The following is a 22,248-nucleotide window of genomic DNA, read 5'->3' as shown; positions in this document are numbered from 1 at the left end:
GGCCACTTTTGCTGTATGATCATATCTGTGATTTAAATAATTGTCAACAAATGTCACTTATTGCAATTTTTTTGCCTTTTTGTTGCAATTTATCACAGCAATCCGTCAAGTTAAAATAGCCCCATCTATAATCAGAAACGTACAACAAACAAACATGGCTGACCCAACCCTCGAGTGCTGTTTTATCCATGTAGCAAACGCCATTTTGCTATTATTACAGTAGGTGCATTATCTTTCGTCAACAATGTAATATTCTGTATGAAATGTTTGTGAGATTTTTTGTGTATTTGTGATATGTGAGGTGATAATTGACCACAGTTATAAAAACTAGGATTATGGAGGAATCTAGTGAGGAGGCAAACGTCGTTCCCGGTGAGTCTAGTGCTTCAAAAATAAGCTAGATATTGAGAGTGTCTTTGAGTGCGAGGTCGAGTAACGTTAGCCTTCCCGGTTTCAGAACTCTACTTTCTGATCGCGAAATTTCTCTCTGGCGGCCCTCTGAAAGAGACTGCGAAGGTAAATATGATTCTAATACCTTTGTTTTTTAAAATTCCATTGTTAAAAATACTAAAGGAAACCTTTTACCCCGCAGACTTTACTGAAAGAGCTCGAGCGAGTAGAGGTAAGTTTGAGCTTTTCATAGTGCCGGGTTTGAAGCTTAGTGTTGTTTTGATCGCAAACGCACGTGGCTACGGCTGTCAAACTCGCTGAAAGTTTACTGAAAAGTTTTGCACTTCCGCGCTGTTGCAGGTACTGCCCAGACGGCTCGACTGGGAGGGCAACGAACACACGCAGTCTTACGATGAATTGGTGAGTGTGTTATAATATTTTTTACTAAAACAGCTGTTTATTATCATTTTGAACTTAGTTATAATAAGGGAAATAGTAAAAATGTAGCGAAATCGGAAAATTTCTTATATCGTGTCCTATACGAAAATGAACGTGTAAATGTGGTGGAAATACGAGAAAAATACATATGTGACCATTCATTGATAAAAATTAAGTTTTTCACTTAATTTAAGAAAAAAGTGATAATCATGCATCAGTATTCTAAAAACTCGTAATATGTGACGCAACTATCCTTTACTTTCGTGTGGCTTTCGCTATGTCGCATCTCGCTCTAACCCGTAGCAGCGCCCGATCTCTATCGGTATTGGCTCTCCGTCGCTGTCGTCACATCACAATGGCCGACGAACCAATGGCGGCGATTTCACGATACTTTTTATATTTTTTTCTTTATTTTAAATAATAAAGCTAAGAACTAATAATTAAATATGAATACGTAATGTAATAAAAAACTGCCATAAACTGATTTATGCGTATTGTTTTTCAATCTTGCACTTAAAACATAAGATCAACTTTAATAATTTAGCGTAAAGAAAGTTTTCATCAGTTTATAATATGACGGGTAAGATTATAAACTGATAGTAAATAAAATACATTTTTATTTAATTGTATCAGGCGGCACAACACAACGACATGTCGTGGCGGCGGCTGGCGGCGGTGTGCGAGCGCGCGCTGCAGCTGGCCAGCAGCGGCGCCCTGGCCACCAATGGCAACGCCAGCAGTACAGCAGTGGCCACCCCCGCCGGCGTGGCCAACGTGCCCAGTGTGGCCAGTACGGCCAGCGTGGCCAGTGAGCCGCAGATGAGACTAAGAGCGCGCTTGTCTCTGCTCAGCGAGTCTCTGGTCAGACCAAAACCAAAGTACTCCATACACAAGCCAGATCATTCTCTTGGTAAGTTTATTTTATAATTAAATTAATATGGCTAAAGTGAAATTTTAAATTAAACTACTTTGTAGCCTAAGATTTTTGGACGACGCGACGTAGTTTCCTTCAAGAAGCGAGTGTACCTCTTACTCAAAGGCCAGAAATACATGTGCAGTTCCTTTTGTGTAGCAGATGTACATTGGAATTGATGTAAACACTAAGAGTCTCATTTTTATTTTACATTCCTTGCCTGCGTTTGTTATGAGTACGTAAGTTTGTGACACGTTGGTATGTCAGTGCGGAGACTGGTGAGACGCGAGCTGGGCGGCTGCGGGCGCGTGTTCCCCGCCCGGCTTCTCTCCGGCCTGCAGCTGCAGCGCCGCACGCTGGGACATCTCTCCGCAGTCTACTGCCTCGTCTTCGACTGCACCGGACGATACGTCGTCACTGTTAGTGTATTTGCATTATGTCACAGTCCTCGTGAAGAAGTTCATCTGGAGGTTTATAATTGAATGTGCGTGTCGGTGTGAAGGGCGCGGACGACCTGCTGGTGAAGGTGTGGTGCGCGCTGGACGGGCGGCTGCTGAGCACTCTGCGGGGTGCGGGCGCTGAGATCACTGACGTGTGCGTGTCTCCGGACGGCGCGCTGCTCGCCGCCGGCTCCGTGGAGCGCCTCGTGCGCGTCTGGTGCCTCGCCACCGGAGCCCCGCGCGCCGTGCTGCACGCGCACGCCGGCACCATCACCTCCGTGAGCACGACCACCTCGCCGCCGCCGTCTTCTAACTCTACACAGGTGGCATCCAGTACTCTACATGGTGGTGTCCCCGCAGGTGCACTGGTCGGCGGCGGCGCACGGCGACGTGCGGTGGCTGGCCTCGACGTCGACGGACGGCTCGGTGGCGTTCTGGACGTGCGCCTCGGACGGACAGTTCCTGTCGCAGCCGGTGCAGTTCGTGGAGCGCATGCGGCCCGGCGCCTGCCACATGATCTGCGCCGCGTGGTCCGCGGGCGGCGCCTTCCTCGCGGCCGGCAGCGCCGACCACCACGTGCGCATCTACCACGTGGAGGCGGCGGGCCCGCGGCGGGTGCTGGAGCAGGCGGTGCACGGCGACGCGGTGGACTCGCTGGCGTGGGCGCACCGCGGGCTGCGGCTGGTGTCGGGCAGCAAGGACGGCAGCGCGGCGCTGTGGACGCTGCACGCGACGCAGTGGCGCCACCACCTGCTGCAGGACCACACCAAGCGCCTCAAGGTCACCATGGTCTGCTGGGACCGCAGCGACGCCTACGTGATGACCGCCGTCTCCGACAACACAGTGCGGGTGAGCGGGAGGGGCGACGGCGAGGTGTCAATGTGCGGTGTGTCATGTGTGTGTCATGTGTAACGTGTGGGTGTTGGTGTGATGCAGGTGTGGTGTTCGCGCACATACCGGCAGGTGCGAGTGCTGAGCGGACATCGGGACGAGGCGTACGTGTTGGAGGCGCACCCCTTCCTGCCGCACGTGCTGCTCTCCGCAGGACATGACGGACAACTGTTCGTGTGGGACGCGGAGGCGGGGGAGGTCATATACACTATATAAGCTAGAAAAAGATGGTTATATATCTGTCGACGTCTGTGAAACAGAGGAAGTTTTGGTATGTGTTTAGGTGCTGGCCAAGTTTCACAACCGCATCGAGGGTCAAGGGGACGGCGCCATCTTTGACGCGAAGTGGGGCACGGGCTGCAGCGTCGCGGCCTCCGACTCGCACGGCCATCTGCTGCTGCTGGGCCTCGGCCTCGGGCACCGTCTGCTGCGGCAGCTGCCTCCGGAGCTGTTCTTCCACACTGACTACCGCCCGCTGGGTACGTACCCATTTGTACTTGCGGTCGCGTCAGTTGAAAACTGATTCTAATACATGTAGTGTGCTTGTGTAGTGCGAGACGCGCTGGGCGGAGCGCTGGACGAGCAGACGGAGACGCCCCCGCACCTGATGCCGCCGCCCTTCCTGGTGGACGTGGAGGGCGCTCCGCACGCGCCCGCGCTGCAGCGGCTGGTGCCGGGGCGGGAGCGGCTGGCGCTCCGCCCCGTGTTGCCGCGCGCCGCCCCCTCCGCCGCCCCCAGCGCGCCGCCCGCCCCGCTCGGGCCCTGGCGCGGGGAGGGCGTGCGGCACACCGCCGGCTCCTGGCAGAGGGACGAGGACCATCTGCCGCCCTGCTCGCGTCCCCTCGTGCCACCTCTACCCGACTCCGTCAAGCAGAGGATCGAACAGGCGAGGTGAGCGCTCTTCGTAACATAATGTCGGCCGATATCCTCTCTGTGGCAGGTTTAACTCGAGTATGTTCTGTTGTATGTCAGCTGCGAGATGAACGAGTGGGAGAGCGCGTGGTACTGGCGCGAGATGAGGCGCAGGCCGGTCATGATCAGCACCGCGGTAGACGGACCAGCGCGCCGCCCCGGCCGCCGGCCCCGCCCCGCGCGAGCCCCGCCCCAGCCCACGCCCACTATACGACCCACGCCCGCTGTACGTACACACACACACACATACATTCAGTACCATTTGTTGTGTGACTGTATGGTGAAGTGTATATTTGTGTGTCAGATGCTGCGAGTGGAGGAGTCGCCTTCCTCTGAGAGTTCCAGCGAGACGTCCGACTCCAGCGTGAGGCTGGAGGGCAGCTCGGGCAGTGAGCGCTCCTCGCACTCGGCCACCTCGCGCACGCGGCGTGCACCTGATGCACGCGCACGGGCACGAGCGCGCGCACACGCACTCTGCACTGACAGGTACCTCATCTCACACATATACATAGTCCTCTAGTATACATACATATAATTTAATTGTATTGTTTATTGTCACTAGCATACGTTCAGAAGTCATAACTAACAAGTGAGTTCATTCAAACTTAACATATAACAATATGTCTATTACAATATAAAGTATGTTAACACAACATCTCTCTCAGTAGCTTACGTGCGGGAGGAGATACTGATGAGTGAGTTTTATTTGAAACATATCAATGATCATTTACAAGTCAATTTAATCACTATTACAACGGGATAGAGCTTAAATTGTATTGTATTGTTTTCAGTTCATCATCATCTCAGTACTCAGACTGGGAGGCGGGGCCGGCGCTAGCTCCGCCCGCTCGCGCACGTCGCCGACCTCAACCCACCGCTAGGTTACTATTTATTTATATAACAAACTATTCAAATCATTTCAACAAAAATTTTTAAATTTATAATTAACTTACAGGTACAGTCCCAGTACGACAACAACAAAACGCGTGGCTACCGCCGCTCAGAGCGGTCTCGCCAGCGGGGCGGGTAGCGGAGCGACGAGCGGGGCGGGTGGCGGTAGTGGGGGCGGTGCAGGTAGCGGTGGAGGTGAGCTGCCGGAGGCGTACCGCGTGGGCGAGTGGCTGACGGCGGTGTCGCCCCGCAAGGCGCCCTACCAGCCACAGATGGGCGACCATCTCATGTACTTCAGACTGGTGAGTCAATAAATAGCCTATATGTGTTTTTTCAGACTATTTTCTACATCTGTGTCTAGTTTCATCAAGATCCGTTGTTTCGTTCTGGAAAATACCTTCTAACAAACATCCATACATTTAAACATTCGCATTTATAATATTAGTATGATGAATCCTGCTCGAAGGATCAATTTCTATATAAACATAATTACTAAAATAGAGTGTATTTGGAGTAGGAAACATTCTGTATGTTGTGTTGTATTCCTGGACAGGGTCATCAGAGGTACTTCGAGGCGGTGGCTGAGAAGGATGTGTACAAGATCAACTCCCGAGACAAACCTTGGGACAGGATGCATATATATGTGAGTATATACATACTAGTAATTAGTACCAGAAAAGAGATAAAGTTATATTGTGTGATGGTGAGGATGGAAGGGAACGAGAAGGCAGAAGAACTCGCAAAATAAATTACATTTGGAATGAAGGCCAAACCTAACTACGAGAAATGTCCTGTTTCTTACGACAAGTGACAAATCAAATTGGAGTAGTTCGAGATATGGAACGGACTCTTTAAGGCAGGTACGGGGGAAACTGACTAGACAACCAAAACACCCCCCACCTGGTGTTTCCGGTCCAGAACAAGTGAGAAGGAACTAGAGGGTGACATAATATGTCCTGCTCGAAGGACCATGTACCTAATGTATATTGTATTGTTACAGGAATGTGAGTCTGTGAAGGTGATAGGTATGAAGTATGTGATAAAGCCCCCTCGCGTTGTCAGCCTGAGACTGGCGAGCTCTCTGCCGGGCGCGGCGGGGGGTGCAGGGGGTGCAGGGGGTGCGGGGGGTGCGCGCGGCGGTCGCACCTTCACAGTGCGGTACCACGACATGCCCGATGTGATCGACTTCCTGGTCCTGAAGCAGCAGTACGAGGCAGCAGTAGAGAGGAGATGGGGTCCGGGGGACAGGTTCAGATGTATGATCGACGACTCCTGGTGGACGGGCATCGTGCTGGAGCGCACGGGGGGCGCAGACTCGGAGGAGGAGGAGGTGGGCGTGGGCGTGGGCGCGGGCGTGGGCGCGGGCGAGGTGGGCGCGCGGCGCTGGGCTCGCGAGGCCGCCGCCCACTTCCTGTCGCTGCGCGTGCGCTGGGACAACGGGGAGGTGGAGCGCCTCTCGCCCTGGGACCTCGAGCCTCTCGACCCACAGAGGTAATGGAGACCAGATACTTTATCAATGTGGAAATTCTTTATATATAATGACTAACAGATAATCATGGCTTTATCAGTGAAAAATTATATAAAACTAGCTTTTACCCGCGACTCCGTCCGTGCGGAATAAAAAAAAATAGAAAACGGGGTAAAAATTATCCTATGTCTGTTTCCTGGTTCTAAGCTACCTGCCCACCAATTTTCAGCTAAATCAGTTCGACCTATATTGAGTTATAAATAGTGTAACTAACACGACTTTCTTTTATATATATAGATGAGTCCAGTCTTTTTGGAGATTACTTGAAACAAAATACGTTTAAGGACAAATAGACGGCGAAATTTTTTTAAGTAAATACATAATGTTATGATAAAACAAACCAGCACATATCTGTCAAGAAATTTATGATAACATAAAGATGACAAATTTTTATGTATCACTAGCTTTCGCCCGCGACATTGTTCGAGCGAAATTAAAAAAAAAAACATAATAGACTACTTGTCTATTGTGTTCTTCCAAACTATGATCTCAATCTATACATATTCCGTCTGATATATATATACGAGATGTTGTGCGCAGATTGCCGGCGGAGGCAGGTGGCGCAGTGCCAGTGCTGAGCTCAGAGCTGGCAGGTGCGCTGCGCAGATCTGAGACACACGAGTGGGCCGCAGGCGCGTGTCGTCACATCGCACGTCATCTCGCCCTCGCCATGTCACTCTCCGCGGCTGAACCCTTCGCAGCACCAGTGGACCTGCAGAGATATCCGACATACGCCCGTCTCGTACCCTACCCTGTAGACCTCTCCACCATTAGAGCGCGCTTCGAAAACCTGGTCAGTCGACAACATTTATTATTTTAAGAAATATAATCTGCAATTTCAAATGTCTATGGACAGAGATCGCTTCGTCATTTCGGCGAATTCAAATGACTTGATTTTTAAAAAATATCCTGCTCGAAGGACCGATTTATATGAAATTATGATTGTATGTATGTTTGTTTGTTTGTTCAGTATTACAGACGAGCTGCGGCTGCGCAGTTCGATGTGCGTTGTATCGCGAGCAATGCGGAGCGCTTCAACGAGCCTCATTCACCAATAGTGAGACAGGCGCGCCTCGTCACTGACCTTCTCCTGCACATCATCAGGTACACAAGTATACTAGAACTGCTTCCAGATATACTGAATTGCTAGGAGTCTAGACTAAGTTAGATATGACTAGGTCATAGTCAACCATAGCCAAGTGCGGGTTGACTTCACACATATCATTGAATATCTTCTCAGATATGTGCAGCATCACAATATTTTCTTTCACAGTAAGAACATCAGATAGAGGTGTATATGTAAATCGAAAATCACATTGATACATGTCGGGATTCGAACCCAGGAACTGCAGATTACAAGTCAAGTACTTAACCACTGAGCCACAGATGCTTTTAATACCTTAATTATAATTTCAATATATGGTGATGAAATTAATTTATCTTAAATTGTAAGTTGCTGCAATGCTCCTGTTGATGTGAGATCTTGTCCTGCTCGAAGGATCATTTAAATAATAATACTTCTATATTGAAATAAGACTAGATTATTTTTCTTTATTGGCACATAAAAAGTACATAATCTTACTAATATTATAAATATTAATGTATAGATGTATGTTTGTTAGAAGTTATCTCCGGAATGTCTCAACAGATCTTGATGAAATTTGTCACTGATATAGAATATAGTCTGGAAGAACACATAGGCTATTATTATCGAAAAACACATTACATGACAGGATTCAAACCTAGGACTTGTAGATTGCATGTCAAGTTCTTAACTCATCAACCATCGACGTCTTTCTTATGAAATCATACAATTGTATGTATGTATTCCAGCAACTGGCGTAATGTGGATGTGGTGGCGAAATACCATGAGCTGGCTGCTGCATACCAGTCCTCAGATGATGAGCCTCTCGCCGCCACACTTACAAAGGTCAGACATAGATGTAATTGCAGATGTGTACCTTTAATTGACAGAGGAAGGGACATACAAAAAGATATATCCCCTTCCTATACATTCCCTCATCCCTCAATTCCTCATCTCCATCTAAAAAAATAATTAGGGAAAATAGAATTATGTCTTTACAAACAAATTACTTTTTTTTTTATATAACAAAGTGGCAAACGAGCAAGCGGCCACATGAATTCGCCGAAATAGCGAAGCGACCGCTGCCCATAGACATTCGCAAATGCAGATGCGTTGATTACCTGAGGGTAGGCTAGATTGAGATCTACGAAGGAGGAGACGCACAAAAAAAGAATATTTAACCTTCCTATGCTTCTCGTCCTCCATCATTCTCCCATTCCCATTTTTCCTTATAAGAAAAGGAGTGAGAAGTGAAAGAGGACTAAAATGAGTCCTCCGGCACCACACTCATCAGACTGTACTTGGAGTTACTTCAACTTGAGGTTTGTCTGCTGTATGGTTGTGGTATTTCACTGAGCGAGGACTATTTGTGCAATCTTTATATCTAATCTTTACGTGTCAATCTTTATCAAATCATCTTTTTACGTTCCTTTTTCCGTTAATGTTTACCTTTAGGCAACGCATCTGCATTTGCGGATGTCTATGGGCAACGGTCGCTTCGCCATTTCGGCGAATTTAGGTGATCGTTTGCTCATTTGCCACCTTATCAGATATAAAAATATATATAAGATAGAAGACGGTATGTGTAGAAGTAATTATGTTTTAGAAGCGTGCAAGTAGTGGTGGTTCTCGCTGGGTGTCTGCATGTACTGAGCTGCTCAATGAGCTGAGTGCCTCCGCTGATGCTGAGCCATTCCGGCAACCTGTCAGTCCACAACAGGCACCAGGTATACCTTCTTCTTACCACTGATCATATAGCATCCATAGATCTTACTAATATTATAAATGAGTATGTTTATATGTATGTTTGTATGAAGGTAACTCCGGAATAGATCAACGGATCTTGATGAAATTTGTCACAGATGTAGAACATAATTTGGAAGAAGATATAGGTTACTTATTAAGTTTTTTTTTTGTTCCATGCGGACTAAGTCGCGGGCGACAGCTAGTTTTTCATAATAATTCACTAACATTTTTTCTAAGTAAATCTTATATAAATATAATGTGTAAAAGTGAATATAATAGTAGTTTATTAATTAACTAGCTATCGCCCGCGATTTTTTCCGCGCGGAATTAAAAAAAACTTAATTAATAACCTATATCTTCTTCCAGATTATGTTCTACATATGTGTCAAATTTCATCAAGATCCGTTGAGATGTTCCAGAGAACTTCATCCATACATCCATACAAACAATGGCATTGTCCATGACTACTACTACTAGTGACATATTGTGTATGTGTCGCAGACTACCAGCGTGTCGTGCGCACTCCCATGGACCTGGGCACTGTGCGAGCTCGTCTCGTCTCCGGCAGCTACACCAGAGCTGAACACTTTGCCAGAGATGTGCGTCTCGTCTTCTCCAACAGTCGTCTCTACAACACAAACAAGCGCAGTAGAGTATGTACATATCATAACACAACACAACAATATTATGACATCTTTTTGACATTACATTGATTTTAATTAATATTATCTGGCCTGGATACTAGTCTTTTTGGCCGTGATAAGGTTACCAGTGAGCAAAAAAAAACGTGTGTCGTCATGGGATGCCTGGCAGATGTGAAACATCGTGTGTGTACAAATAATGTGCATAAAATATAATATATGACAAATGAATGAATGAATGAATGAAGGAAGGAATGAATGAATAATAATAATAATAAATAATATTAAATATTATTAAAATAACCTCAGTATAGCTTGGCGACCCGTCGCCACGGCAAGCGTCGCCACGCCAACGATTCGGTTTACAAGTGATCCTATAGATGTTTCACATCAAATTTCCCAATATCTTTCGAAAGTCATCCATTTGCTTGTTCAGTTTTCGTACTCATAATTATACATACAAAAAAATATTTTGATATTTTATGGAATTTTGAAATAATTATGGCAACATTGATCAAAATATGACATTATCAAGATTTTTAATTCGTATATTTTTGGATTGCAACTAATTGTGAAATTACAAGTTTAAAGTATCCCTTAGTGATGATATATGTTGTGATATAGATCTACTCGATGACAGTACGTCTGTCGTCACTGTTTGAGGCGTTGTGGACGCGCGTCAGTATGGACTGCGGCCGCACGCGCAGCACGACGCGCGCACAGCACGCCGGCACGCGCTCGCGCAGTGCACGACGAACACGACGTGCTGCACGACACACGAGACGTGCTGCACGACTTGCACGTACAGGTACATACACATACACATGCTACTTTTTAACATTACATACATTAAAATTAATTTATCTTCTATATATATAGTCAGAAAGTCGTGTTAGTTAAACTATTTATAACTCAAGAACGGCTGAATCGATTTGACTGAAAATTGGTGGGCAGGTAGCTTAGAACCAGGAAATGGACATAGGATAATTTTTACCCCGTTTTCTATTTTTTTATTTCGCGCGGACGGAGTCGCGGGTAAAAGCTAGTATCTTATATAAAAAATTCTCGTGTCACGGGGTTCGAACTTGAACTCCTCCGAAACGGCTTGACCGATTCTCATGAAATTTTGTGAGCATATTCAGTAGGTCTGAGAATCAGCCAACATTTTTTTTTTCATAACCCCCCATTTAGTTTTTTTTTTTTAGCTGCGCGCGGACGGAGTCGAGGGCGACAGCTAGTAAATAATATAAATTTTGTTTAATTATCAGAGAGTGTACGAGATAAATCTTCAGAGGATGAGGTACATGGTGTAGGACACAGCGCCAGCTCGGAGTCTGAGCCTCTAGCTGCCACGTCGCGCCGCGTGCATGCGCATGTACATCATTCTGACAACGACACTCCTCCACTCACAAATCACAAAGGTATACATGACTAAGTTTTGATTTACTTATCTGTTGTGGAATTAAATACTTTATATTTCTCTGTTTCCAGGCAAAGGTGTTGGCAAGAAGAGTAAGACGCACAACTCAGAGCCCGCCCCCTCTACAAGCCACGCCCCCATGTTATTCTCCACAGGTAACACTCTTTCTTATTTGAGATTATTTTTTTCTCACTTTGCAAATATCTTTTTTATATTTAAACATTGAATTATGATTTTTTCAGAAGAATCAGTGGCGAACGGCACGATGTCTGACTCTGAGGGCGTGTCTGATGTGGGCGAGGGCGAGGGCGTGGGCGCGGGGGCGGAGTCCGAGGACGAGGCGGGGTCGGGACGTGGCTCAGAGCGTTCACACATCGAGGTGTTAGAAGAGGAGCTGGCAGACGATGAGGTTGAACTTACATATGAACCGGCGCAGTTACACGTGAGTATTGTGACATCAGTGATACGTGTGTCATGTGTGTCATGTGATATTTAGTACATGTGATGTGTTACAGAGGGCGCAACGCAAACGTGGACGCAGACGCAGTTCTGACAGCAGCACTGTCCGTCGCACACGTCGACCTCACAAACGGTAATCAAACAATATACAACCTTATTTATATATAAATTAAGTTCAAATTCTAATAACGTGTTAAATCTCTATTATCTCTATATCGCCATGTGTGTGTTTGTGTGTCAGTGTTCGTGAACGGTTCACGTCCGCGTCGTGCTCGTCGTCGGAGTCGTGCTCCGGCTCGGGCTCCGCTTCAGGCTCGGGCTCCGCATCTGGCAGCTCGGGGTCGCGGCGCTCCGGTCGTCGTTACGAGTCTGATCGCTCCTACAGGCCACGTTACTCTACTGATGATGATGCACCGCTACTTCTATACAGGTCATCATCACCACCTATCATCATCACACACAATATAGCAGTAATTTTTGAAGTTTAAGTTGCGACCCCTCAGGGGGTCAATCTTCGAAGATAAGATATCTTCTAAAACCTTAAATCTCACTGAACTAATAATCTGTACTTAGGTTAATTTAAGTGTAGTTAGGACGTGAATTAATTTTCGTTAACTTTGGGGTTCGTAAAACAAAGTTGTATTATATTCCGATCTCACACAGACCCCATGTTTATACATGAATTTTGTAGATAGAAAGAAAAATATTTATCATTAACTGTGTAAAACTGTGCATATTGATTGATATGTTTGTTTGTGTGTATGTAGACAAAGACAGGAAGGTGAGGATGTGGCTGGACCTTCACGACGAGGACACGCCAGGGTAAGTGTCACCTCTACATTATAATCTGACCATAATATATATCAAATATAGTCTGTCTCAATAACTTTAATTTATTAAAAAACAAAAAATATTCATTTTAAAGATTTCCTATTAATTTATCGCTTTATATAACACTAGCTTTTACCTGCGACTCCGTCCGCGCGGAATAAAAAATAGAAAAGGGGGTAAAAATTATCCTATGTCCGTTTCCTAGTTCTAAGCTGCCTCCCCATCAATTTTCAGTCAAATCAGTTCGACCTATCTTGAGTTATAAATAGTGTAACTAACACGACTTTCTTTTATATATATAGATTCTACATTTAATATGTGTTTTTGTAGTAAGACCTCTTTGTATGCAAACTTTTTAATATCCAAGGAGGTCGTACTCCAAAATATACAGAACAATATGTTTTATATTACAGAGCGTGTCGCTGCGCACGCGCCGCAGTCCGCGGAGGTACAACGAGGACAGCGAGGAGGATTCCATAGCTGCTATCAGCAAGCGCCTTCCGCATCACCACCATCACCAGCGACACCAGCACCAACTCGCCCGACGCAGGCAGAGACATGCCACACAGGTGACATGACGTCACATGACATACTACGTACAATGCGACTGCAATAAACTGATTGTTATTGTATTGTGTAGGGCGCGAGCTCGACAGCAGCGCATACGAGTGACCACAACTACTTCAACGGACATGCGCACGCGCATGCACACGACGCTCACAATGGACACGGTCAGTATTTATAGTCATAATCTGTAAACTTTGCTTTGTTTATTGGAACGAAGTTCCTTATCGCGCGTTGTGAAAGGGGGCTAGACGGAAAAAATTCTTAGGAAAAGTTGTCACGACACTTTTTGCTATAGTAAGTATGTTAACGACGAATGAGCGCTACTTCACCATGGCAACGACGTGACAATATATAACGAAAATTCATAGAAATAAAATGTACTTCTTGTGAAGACTTAAGTTTTTTATTCATAGAATAAACATTGGTTCCTTCACTAATTAATAGAAAGGAACTTCGTTCCATCCGGGTGTCCCAACACACCTCACAAGTTTTTTTTGTTTAAGTAAAAATTAAATGTGTTAAAACAATGATGCTCAAAGTAGTCCAGGTAGACCTCATGGGGTCTATGGGAGTCCAGTGATACCATCCGTTAAGCATTGGTTAGAAATAATGTTGATTTTAAAAATATTATACTTGTTATGTACCAAATGTAAATGGGTTTGCTAAGAAATCAGTGAAATATTAAAATGGAGTTTGTCTACAAAAAAAATCATTTCTTACTGCATTAGTTGTTTTATGTTGCAATTTGTGATTTCTTATATTAGTAAATTCAAGTCCGTTGTATATATTTGAATATTTGTTTACAATACTACAGGTGACGCGGGTGTGTCCGGGGGGTCCGGGTCTGCGGGCTCAGCAGGCTCTGGGGGTCCGGTGTCGATATCATCGCGAGGTCGCGTGCGCAAGCTGACAGCCAAGGCACGTGGCCTGCTCGGCAACTGAAGCTTGGCCAACCTCTTCAGCTGGAGCCCCCTGCGATAACAGCGACAGGGGGCTCCGCTGGAGCTGGGTATCCGACCAGTGTGTGAAAACATGTGACAGTGATAGTGTTGTACTAGCAAAGGGATCGTCGTAAACTGGATGACTGATGAAACTGGGTTCAGGGAAATTGACCTTAAGTTGAAGTGTCACCAGTGAATGAAGACATGTGATAGTGCTGCTGTAGTGTAAACAGAGGTGTCAATAAAAATTGGATTTTGTGAAAATGTTCTATTAATGTAGATCTTGAGTTTGACCAGTGAATGAAGATACCCGAATTTTGTATAGTGTTGTGATGTAAAATTATTAAATTATTAGTGTTGTGAAAATATTACAATCGTTAGTAATACAATTTTCATAATTCTTGTGGACTGTTGACAGCAAAAATCTTTCTTAGTTAGAAAGTAATCGACAAACATCTAAAACATAGTTAAAAATTGAGGTTAAAAAAAACATAATTCTTTATGGTTTTTTATTTCAGGCATAAGACATGTCGAGTACTTAATAAATGGCTGATTTCATAAATTTATACAACACTAGCTTTTACCCGCGACTTCGTCCGCGCGGAATAATAAATAGAAAACGGGGTAAAAATTATCCTATGTCCGTTTCCTGGTTCTAAGCTACCTGCCTACCAATTTTCAGTCAAATCAGTTTGACCAATCTTGAGTTATAAATAGTGTAACTAACACGACTTTCTTTTATATATATAGATATGTGCATTTGTGTTGAATGAAATTACTATATACAGTCAAAATCTGTTATAACGACATCGAAGGGACTACTCATATTGAGTCGTAAAAACCGATAGTTGTAACAACCGGTGACAGGTATTAATAGGAAAGATATGTATATAACATTCAGCCAGGACCTTTGATTTTGGTCAATTTAACCGGTATGTTGTTCTAAACGATGTCGCTATAAACGGTTTTGACTGTATATCGTTTATTTAAAACTGGATAAGTGAGAATCCAACGGACTTCAATATATTTCACGCAAATAGATATTCCTGTTTAATTCAAATTTCTCGCCTTCATTAAATTCAAATGTATGATTTTAAGGTTGATTTTAGAGTCATTCTGATCATCAGTGTTGACGGTTAAAATGTTTCAACGCTTTTTAGTATTTGATTTTTGGATGTCAACGGTGACACAGCATGACTAAAACTAGCCTAAGTTGTGAGATGAAATGCAGCAAGACTGACAATTGACTAGTTCAAATATTGTGTAACTATTTTGTGTTTATAGTTAAAACAATAAAATCTAGACTATAGTGACATAGTTAATGTTGTCTTCAAAGAGACTTAAAAATAGGAAATTAGAATGTCACCGCAGTGGAGTTCTGCATCTTAAAGTTAGAAATTGATGGCTCCTACGTAAACTATTGTATGTTTAAAACTCAAAATTTTCATGTCACTTAAAACAATACAAACAATTTATGTCGCATCAAACATGAAAATATCAGTCAATCAAAATATCATAGTCTAAGATCCCGCTGCAGGATTGGTGTGCTCATCGACTTTTTGTTTAAAACCAAATTTTTATGTCTATTTATAGTTAAGAGAATATATATTTACTAGGGTGCCTATCAAAGTTTGGCCGCCATTATTTTTTTTTAAATTATTTTTAATTGATTTTTGGTAAAAAATTTCGTTTATTTATTTTTTAAATAAAATAACGTCTACATAAAGGTAATTAATATCAAGATTCTAAAAAATCACGGTTGCCGTTGCGCACCTGGCCGCACCTCTTTGCAGCCAGGTGTAAACAGGTATGATTTCGATAAAATTATGCGTTTATAACCTATTTTTATTAATCATATGTCAAATTAAGGCTATTTTTTTTCTATTAATTATCATATAAAGTTGCTTAATTAAATTTGGCCGCAAATAAGGGTTACTGGCTGTTAAAGATAATAAATATTTAAGGTAGAGTGAAAGAGAGTTAGCGCGTAACATCATTTGTCAGACGAGGACAGCGATTGCCGGCTGTGCGACGCTTTTAAGCCATTGCGCATGCGTCGAACGTTAGTGTTCTCAACCACCGGGGAGTAATAGAGACGACTTATAATAAATACTCCAAAAAATATGCAATTTTTTTCAAAATGACAAATTTAAAAATTGCAACAAAAAATTAATATTGATTTGATATATCGACGGTCTAGTTAGGAATTTGTCTAACTCCTTATTTTTTAGAGGGTGATTTTTTTAACATTTTGATGAAGCAATAATCCAATTACAAATTATTTGAATGATTAAAACTTAAATATTATATCTCTATTAGATATAAATAATTTTAAATGGTTTTTTAAAATGATAATACATTTTGAAGTAATTGTTTTTTTCGTACAAATAAAAGATTCTCTAAAAAGGAGTTAGATAATTTGCTAATTAGAACGTCGATATTTATTATTAATTTAAAAAATAAAAAAAATAAAACCAAGGTGACTTAAGTAAAAAAAAAAATTATTGCGAAAGTATTATTCAAAAATTTTATTAGATTTTATTCAAGTATTTAATTGTCTGTTACATATTAATTAAAAATTTAAGCAAATTAAAAAATTAATAAATTTATCTTATAATTCTTATATTTCCGTAACTCTTATTACTAAAAATGCCGCATTTGTTCAGTTGAGAACACTAACGTTCGACGCATGCGCAATGGCTTAAAAGCGTCGCACAGCCGGCAATCGCTGTCCTCGTCTGACAAATGATGTTACGCGCTAACTCTCTTTCACTCTACCTTAAATATTTATTATCTTTAACAGCCAGTAACCCTTATTTGCGGCCAGATTTAATTATGCAACTTTATATGATAATTAATAGAAAAAAAATAGCTTTAATTTGACATATAATTAATAAAAATAGGTTATAAACGTATAAATTTATCGAAATCATACCTGTTTACACCTGGCTGCAAAGAGGTGCGGCCAGGTGCGCAACGGCAACCGTGATTTTTTAGAATCTTGATATTAATTACCGTTATGTAGACGTTATTTTATTTAAAAAATAAATGAACGAAATTTTTTACCAAAAATCAATTAAAAATAATTTTTAAAAAAATAATGGCGGCCAAATTTTGATAGGCACCCTAGTAAATATATATTCTCTTAACTATAAATAGACATAAAAATTTGGTTTTAAACAAAAAGTCGATGAGCACACCAATCCTGCAGCGGGATCTTAGACTATCAGTTCTTTTTAACATAACTTAGAAATTTACATAAAAATAAGTACTTATCAAGTTTGTTTAAAAAACGACATAAAACAAGGGGGAAAATTAAAAAAAATTGTACTTAGGGTAGTTTACGCAGGAGTCATCAAATTGAGGTGAAAAATGATCTCTACTATTAATATTTATTATGTGTAAAACAATGTGGTATATTTTCAATAACTAAATAAGATTTAATTTTATATTTATACAACTAAAATATATAGTTTGTAGAAATTTGCTCATTTTATTTTATCTGTGTATAATGTTTTAGTTTATTTCGTAAGAAAATGGTCAAAATATAGATTATTAATTTACATACAAATCTGACATCAAATTTTGTATTGTTAATGACAACACTGAGGAAATTCGCCCGAACAAAAGGTCTCTGAAAGTCTCTTAATGAAGTAAATTTTGAGGTTAGGTATCTTATATTTTATTTATCTATGGTTTGGAATGACTAAAGTAAAATAATTCAATGCAAATTAATCATGTAACAAAATAATTTGAAATTTTTCTACTCAAAGATACTCCCTTAGCGACTATTTTACGACTGAGTGTACGTTGCACAAGGTATAGACAAATGTGTGTATATTTTGGTTTTACTGATGTGATGAATTATGTAAAAATATGTCATTTATATTTGATTTTAGCAAACAATAAATTATTATTTGAGGACCTCTTATATGTAAATGTTTGTCCATTTTCTATATACTTGTATATGTGATGTTTAGAGTACCTGCATATATATAGCTTAGTTTAATGTAATAACCAAATTATATGGTTTCTTTTAATATTTATGACCGAAACTTGTGATAAATTATGTTTATAACAAGCAATAGTTTATGGTTAATTGTAAAAATTGTTCTATACCAATTATCCAATAGCAGACGCGCTTGTGCTCTCCGCCAATCAGAGACCGTGACGTCACACGCAAGTCTCTTGTGATTGGTCCTTTGCGGTGCGCATGCGTGTACGTGAACAGTAAAGACTACATTGTACTATTCTGATTTAGTACTTATGACAGGATTATATTTTTGTGATGTAAATTAAATAAGACCAGCTTGTCTGTCAAGTTGAAATGTAATTGTGGACCTTATGGCTCTGTATTAGGGAATAATTTTGAATGAGTTGTATATTTCGTGTGTAAATATAGATGTACCCCGTGTCGGTATGTTGAAACCAAAATAAATCGAATATTTTGTAATGTCGACTTTGTCTTTTATTAAACGAAAGTCCCGACTGACCCAACCTGAACTTGAGATTCTACCTAGCATATTCTATTTTGGTATAGGCAAGAAGTAAACAGAAAAATAAAAGCAGAATACAAACACACACAACTCACGCCTGAAACTAGGAGGTGGCCAAATGAACCTCTGCAATCCATTTTTTGTCATTTCGAGACGGAACACGACGGGTGGCGAGCAGCGTCGCCGTCTTTTTCTGCCGGGAAATTACACATATGTGCCGGGTTGCATCACGATGTTTTCTTTCACCTTACGAACGTCGGATAAATGTATATATGTAAATCGAAAAACACATTGGTACATGGCGGGATTCGCACCCAGAACTTGCAGATTGCAAGTCAAGTAGCACCTGAGCCATCGACGATTTTATTTACAACTCTTGAATACAAACAACGGGCAAAATAAAATGATTAAATAGTCTGAAATCGCTCCTTCAGAATTTTTTAATAGTGATAGACACCAGCAACAACAACATCAGATCATACAGAAACACGCCTAAAGTGCAAGTCATTCCGCGCGCAGTATTATGTCGTGCGTGCCGGAGCCCAACTTACCCCCTTTGTTATATGGAAAGGATTTGGCGGAGTCGGGCGCATATAAATGGGAAATATTATCCTCTTTCTGTGCGTCCTCTTCTCGGTCAATTAATAGTAGGGAACGCATCTACAATTGAGGATGTCTATGGGCAGTGGTCGTTTCATTATTTCGGCGAATTTAGGTAGCCGCTTGCTCGTTTGCCACTTTATGATACATGTAACGAAGTCACATGAATTTTACTTTTTAGTGGTTGACTTTTTTTAATTATAAATATAATCATTATCATCATCGATTGCCACAATGTCCGCTCCTGTGCCGCCCGCATTCAGTGCACTCCCGCAACTACTTCTCGAAGTTGGACCTACCTCGATGCACAGTCTGCCCCAGGTAGACATATTCATCGACAATTTCGAGAGTATGGCTTCCGATGGTTATCGGAGTGGGTGTTCATGTTCATTTTTAGACCCACTCGTTCGGAGGCTCTATTGAGGTCATCGAACATTGTACTAAGTCCCTCCATGGTCTCAGCCGTGACTATAGGCTATTTTAATATACAATACTGGCCCGGAATTATTATGCTCTGTAGTCGAGATTATCAAATTCAAGTCTATGACACGGTAATAATAATACCGTGAGTGAGAGAGATACAGTTATACCCAATTCCTGTGACGTGACAAAGACAGGGATCTTCCGTCCCTTTCTGCGTACCAGGGTTTGGGGTTTGTTTGGAACAAAGGTTGTCCCCTACAAACAACCTAGGTTGTCCCTAACAAAGTTTGACATTCGTGCTATTTTTCGAAAATTGTGAGTACTTAATTGCTGTAATTGTGCAAAAATATTTTGATATTACAGTTTTAGTGAGATCAAGTGTATAAAACATGGTATACTGCTGTATTGTTGGTTGTAAAAGCCGTAGTGAGCGAAAAGAGAAAAACATAACCTTTCAATCGTAAGTACTGAAACTACGCACTTATTCACATGTATTCATACAAAATAAGGAAGAAAATACAAACTAGTTGTTCTCATAGGTGGGCACAGTTAATCAAAAAGTTAACTTCGTTAATCGTTAATTCGTTAAATAAAAATTTAACTTCGTTAATCGTTAAAGCGTTTAATTTACGAAAATTTAACGCAAGTTAAAGTTAACAGTTAAAGTTAATTTTTGTTTATATTACGAGTATAACGTCATTGAAGTTCTAACACCACGTAAGTCACTTTTTGGCCATTTTGACATTTTGATGCCATTTGCTAGAGAATCGAAAGACACATCTATTTAGCCAATCAGAAACACGTATCGGCCCATAGAAACTCGTGAAATTAAGAAAATGCATCTACACGGAATCCACCAAATCGGCGTTATATTTGGAAACAGCACGTAAGTCACATTAGTTACACCTGAAGGGCTTATAAAATACAAACTAAGCTATGATGACGACTATGTATTATTACCCAAAATACCTAAACCAAGAAGCACTCTGCCAAAACCAAAGTTGTACCAAAGCAGAATAGGTACCAATTTCTCAGATAAAATGGACCCATTTACAAGAATTAAAATGTGTCATACCTAGTGATTGTCATAGCTTTTATGACGGTTTGCCACATAAGTAAGACCTCAAATTTTATTATTAGGTATTTTATCTTGATATTGTGTAATGTTATTAGGTTTATTTCATGAAAAGTTTTGTTGAAGTTTGTTGAGTTTTGTTTTTTTTGGGAATATTTAAAATGTCTTTGAGACTGTTTATTGTTTTAAGATATTTTTGTTTAATAATAAATGTTAAATATTTAACTGTTACATTATAATTATTATTACAGTATAATTATGTATGCAAGACTTTATGTGATTTGTTCAATTAATATCGATGTCCTCCAGTACAAAGTAAATTTATGGACAATAGTAATAAAAGTGCAATTAAATTTAAAATACTTGGTAAGGGTAAATGTTTAAATACTTAAATAATAGGTATAATGTTTAATCAATAAAAAAACTCATTGCATTGTGATAAAATAAATATAACATTCTTGTTAATTCGTTATAGAAAATGGCGTAAGTCATGTCAATTTAGATATTAAAGTGACAAAACAACGTATGTCATTACATTTGGGTTAATAACTGTTTTTTATAAATAGTAAATAATTCTACATTAAACAGAACTATAATTAAGTATACGTATATTATAAATTTGTATTATTATAGTATCTATACAAAATTATGCAGTTTTTTCTCTCTCCTGAAAAGTTGCTATTTTTGACATCCGTGGTGTTAGAACTTCAACGACGATAAGGCGCAAGCGGGAAATGGCCATACGAATAATCTCCGAATCGTATGGACCGATTTTGTCGAGACTTTCAATAGAACTTAGGCTATTTTTTTACTGCGCTTACGAAATCCTATCTTTAGTTTAGTTATATAATATACTAAAATATAATTTGGACAATAGGAGCGATGTACTAATGCCTGTACCATAACAATGACATAGCATGCACTAGTTACACACACTTATATACTACACTGACAATGATGGACAATTGACTTTTTCAGTCAATTTTTTTATCGACAATCCGACGTCACGGAATTAGATAGCTAACTAAATTTAGACAACACAAATTTTCTATTAAACAGTTAAGACATGTGATAATATTAAAAAAAAAACAATCAAAACTTTTGTGCAGTATTTACATTTATCTGTTACTATTTGCACCCGGATATTCATTTGCTCATACTCCAACAACTGAACATTTAATTTTATGTAATAATTTGGTAGTATTTTTTTATTTTATTTTAGCTAAGGACCCACGAACAGACTTATCAATTTTTACGTACTTTTTATTTATTAATATAGATTTATTAATAAAACTTCTAACATCAGAGGAAACTTATTATAACATTGATAACCAATCCAGTGATACATCTCAACGCATCAACTATACAACTGAGATGCCTTCGATAACTTCTATCATCTAATGATCTATCGTCCGATCTATTGTTATATGTTAAATCAAGTTAAATTACTCTCAGTGTATAGAGCATAAGTTACACGACATAACGAAAACAACCGATCGCGGGTGATGTCTTCTCTCTTTCTTATCACCTATAAAATCGTTATAGTTAATTAGTAAGAATAT

At 40.8% G+C, this 22,248-nt stretch overlaps 1 protein-coding gene across 1 annotated transcript; it reads left to right on the top strand.

The window, feature by feature from the left end:
* Positions 1-204: 204 nt before the first annotated feature.
* Positions 205-14,548, top strand: LOC106716966 (bromodomain and WD repeat-containing protein 3). The gene is made up of 32 exons (XM_045684899.1): positions 205-372; positions 458-516; positions 593-622; positions 751-810; positions 1,462-1,738; positions 2,009-2,160; positions 2,244-2,459; positions 2,542-3,030; positions 3,118-3,270; positions 3,356-3,551; positions 3,624-3,963; positions 4,045-4,210; positions 4,289-4,470; positions 4,776-4,865; positions 4,940-5,177; positions 5,429-5,518; positions 5,876-6,366; positions 6,944-7,196; positions 7,374-7,507; positions 8,237-8,333; positions 9,094-9,214; positions 9,735-9,886; positions 10,499-10,682; positions 11,143-11,295; positions 11,366-11,449; positions 11,537-11,763; positions 11,810-11,886; positions 11,995-12,183; positions 12,521-12,575; positions 12,998-13,153; positions 13,225-13,315; positions 13,966-14,548. Exons 1-32 carry the CDS (start codon positions 336-338, stop codon positions 14,091-14,093), a joined length of 5,367 nt encoding a protein of 1,788 aa, XP_045540855.1. The 5' UTR covers positions 205-335; the 3' UTR covers positions 14,094-14,548.
* The last annotated feature ends 7,700 nt before the right edge of the window (positions 14,549-22,248 follow it).

Source organism: Papilio machaon, chromosome 28 (assembly GCF_912999745.1).
Source record: "Papilio machaon chromosome 28, ilPapMach1.1, whole genome shotgun sequence".
Taxonomy (NCBI): domain Eukaryota; kingdom Metazoa; phylum Arthropoda; class Insecta; order Lepidoptera; family Papilionidae; genus Papilio; species Papilio machaon.
Note: the sequence above shows the minus strand (reverse complement) of the source record. Positions and strands in the feature narration are given on the sequence as shown.

Bases quoted from the DNA above. Each gene is read 5' to 3' on its own strand.
- LOC106716966 (XM_045684899.1), top strand. From the start codon at position 336: ATGGAGGAATCTAGTGAGGAGGCAAACGTCGTTCCCG. The intron at 3,552-3,623 runs GTACGTACCCAT...GTGCTTGTGTAG, and splicing joins CACTGACTACCGCCCGCTGG to TGCGAGACGCGCTGGGCGGA. The intron at 6,367-6,943 runs GTAATGGAGACC...TGTTGTGCGCAG, and splicing joins GAGCCTCTCGACCCACAGAG to ATTGCCGGCGGAGGCAGGTG.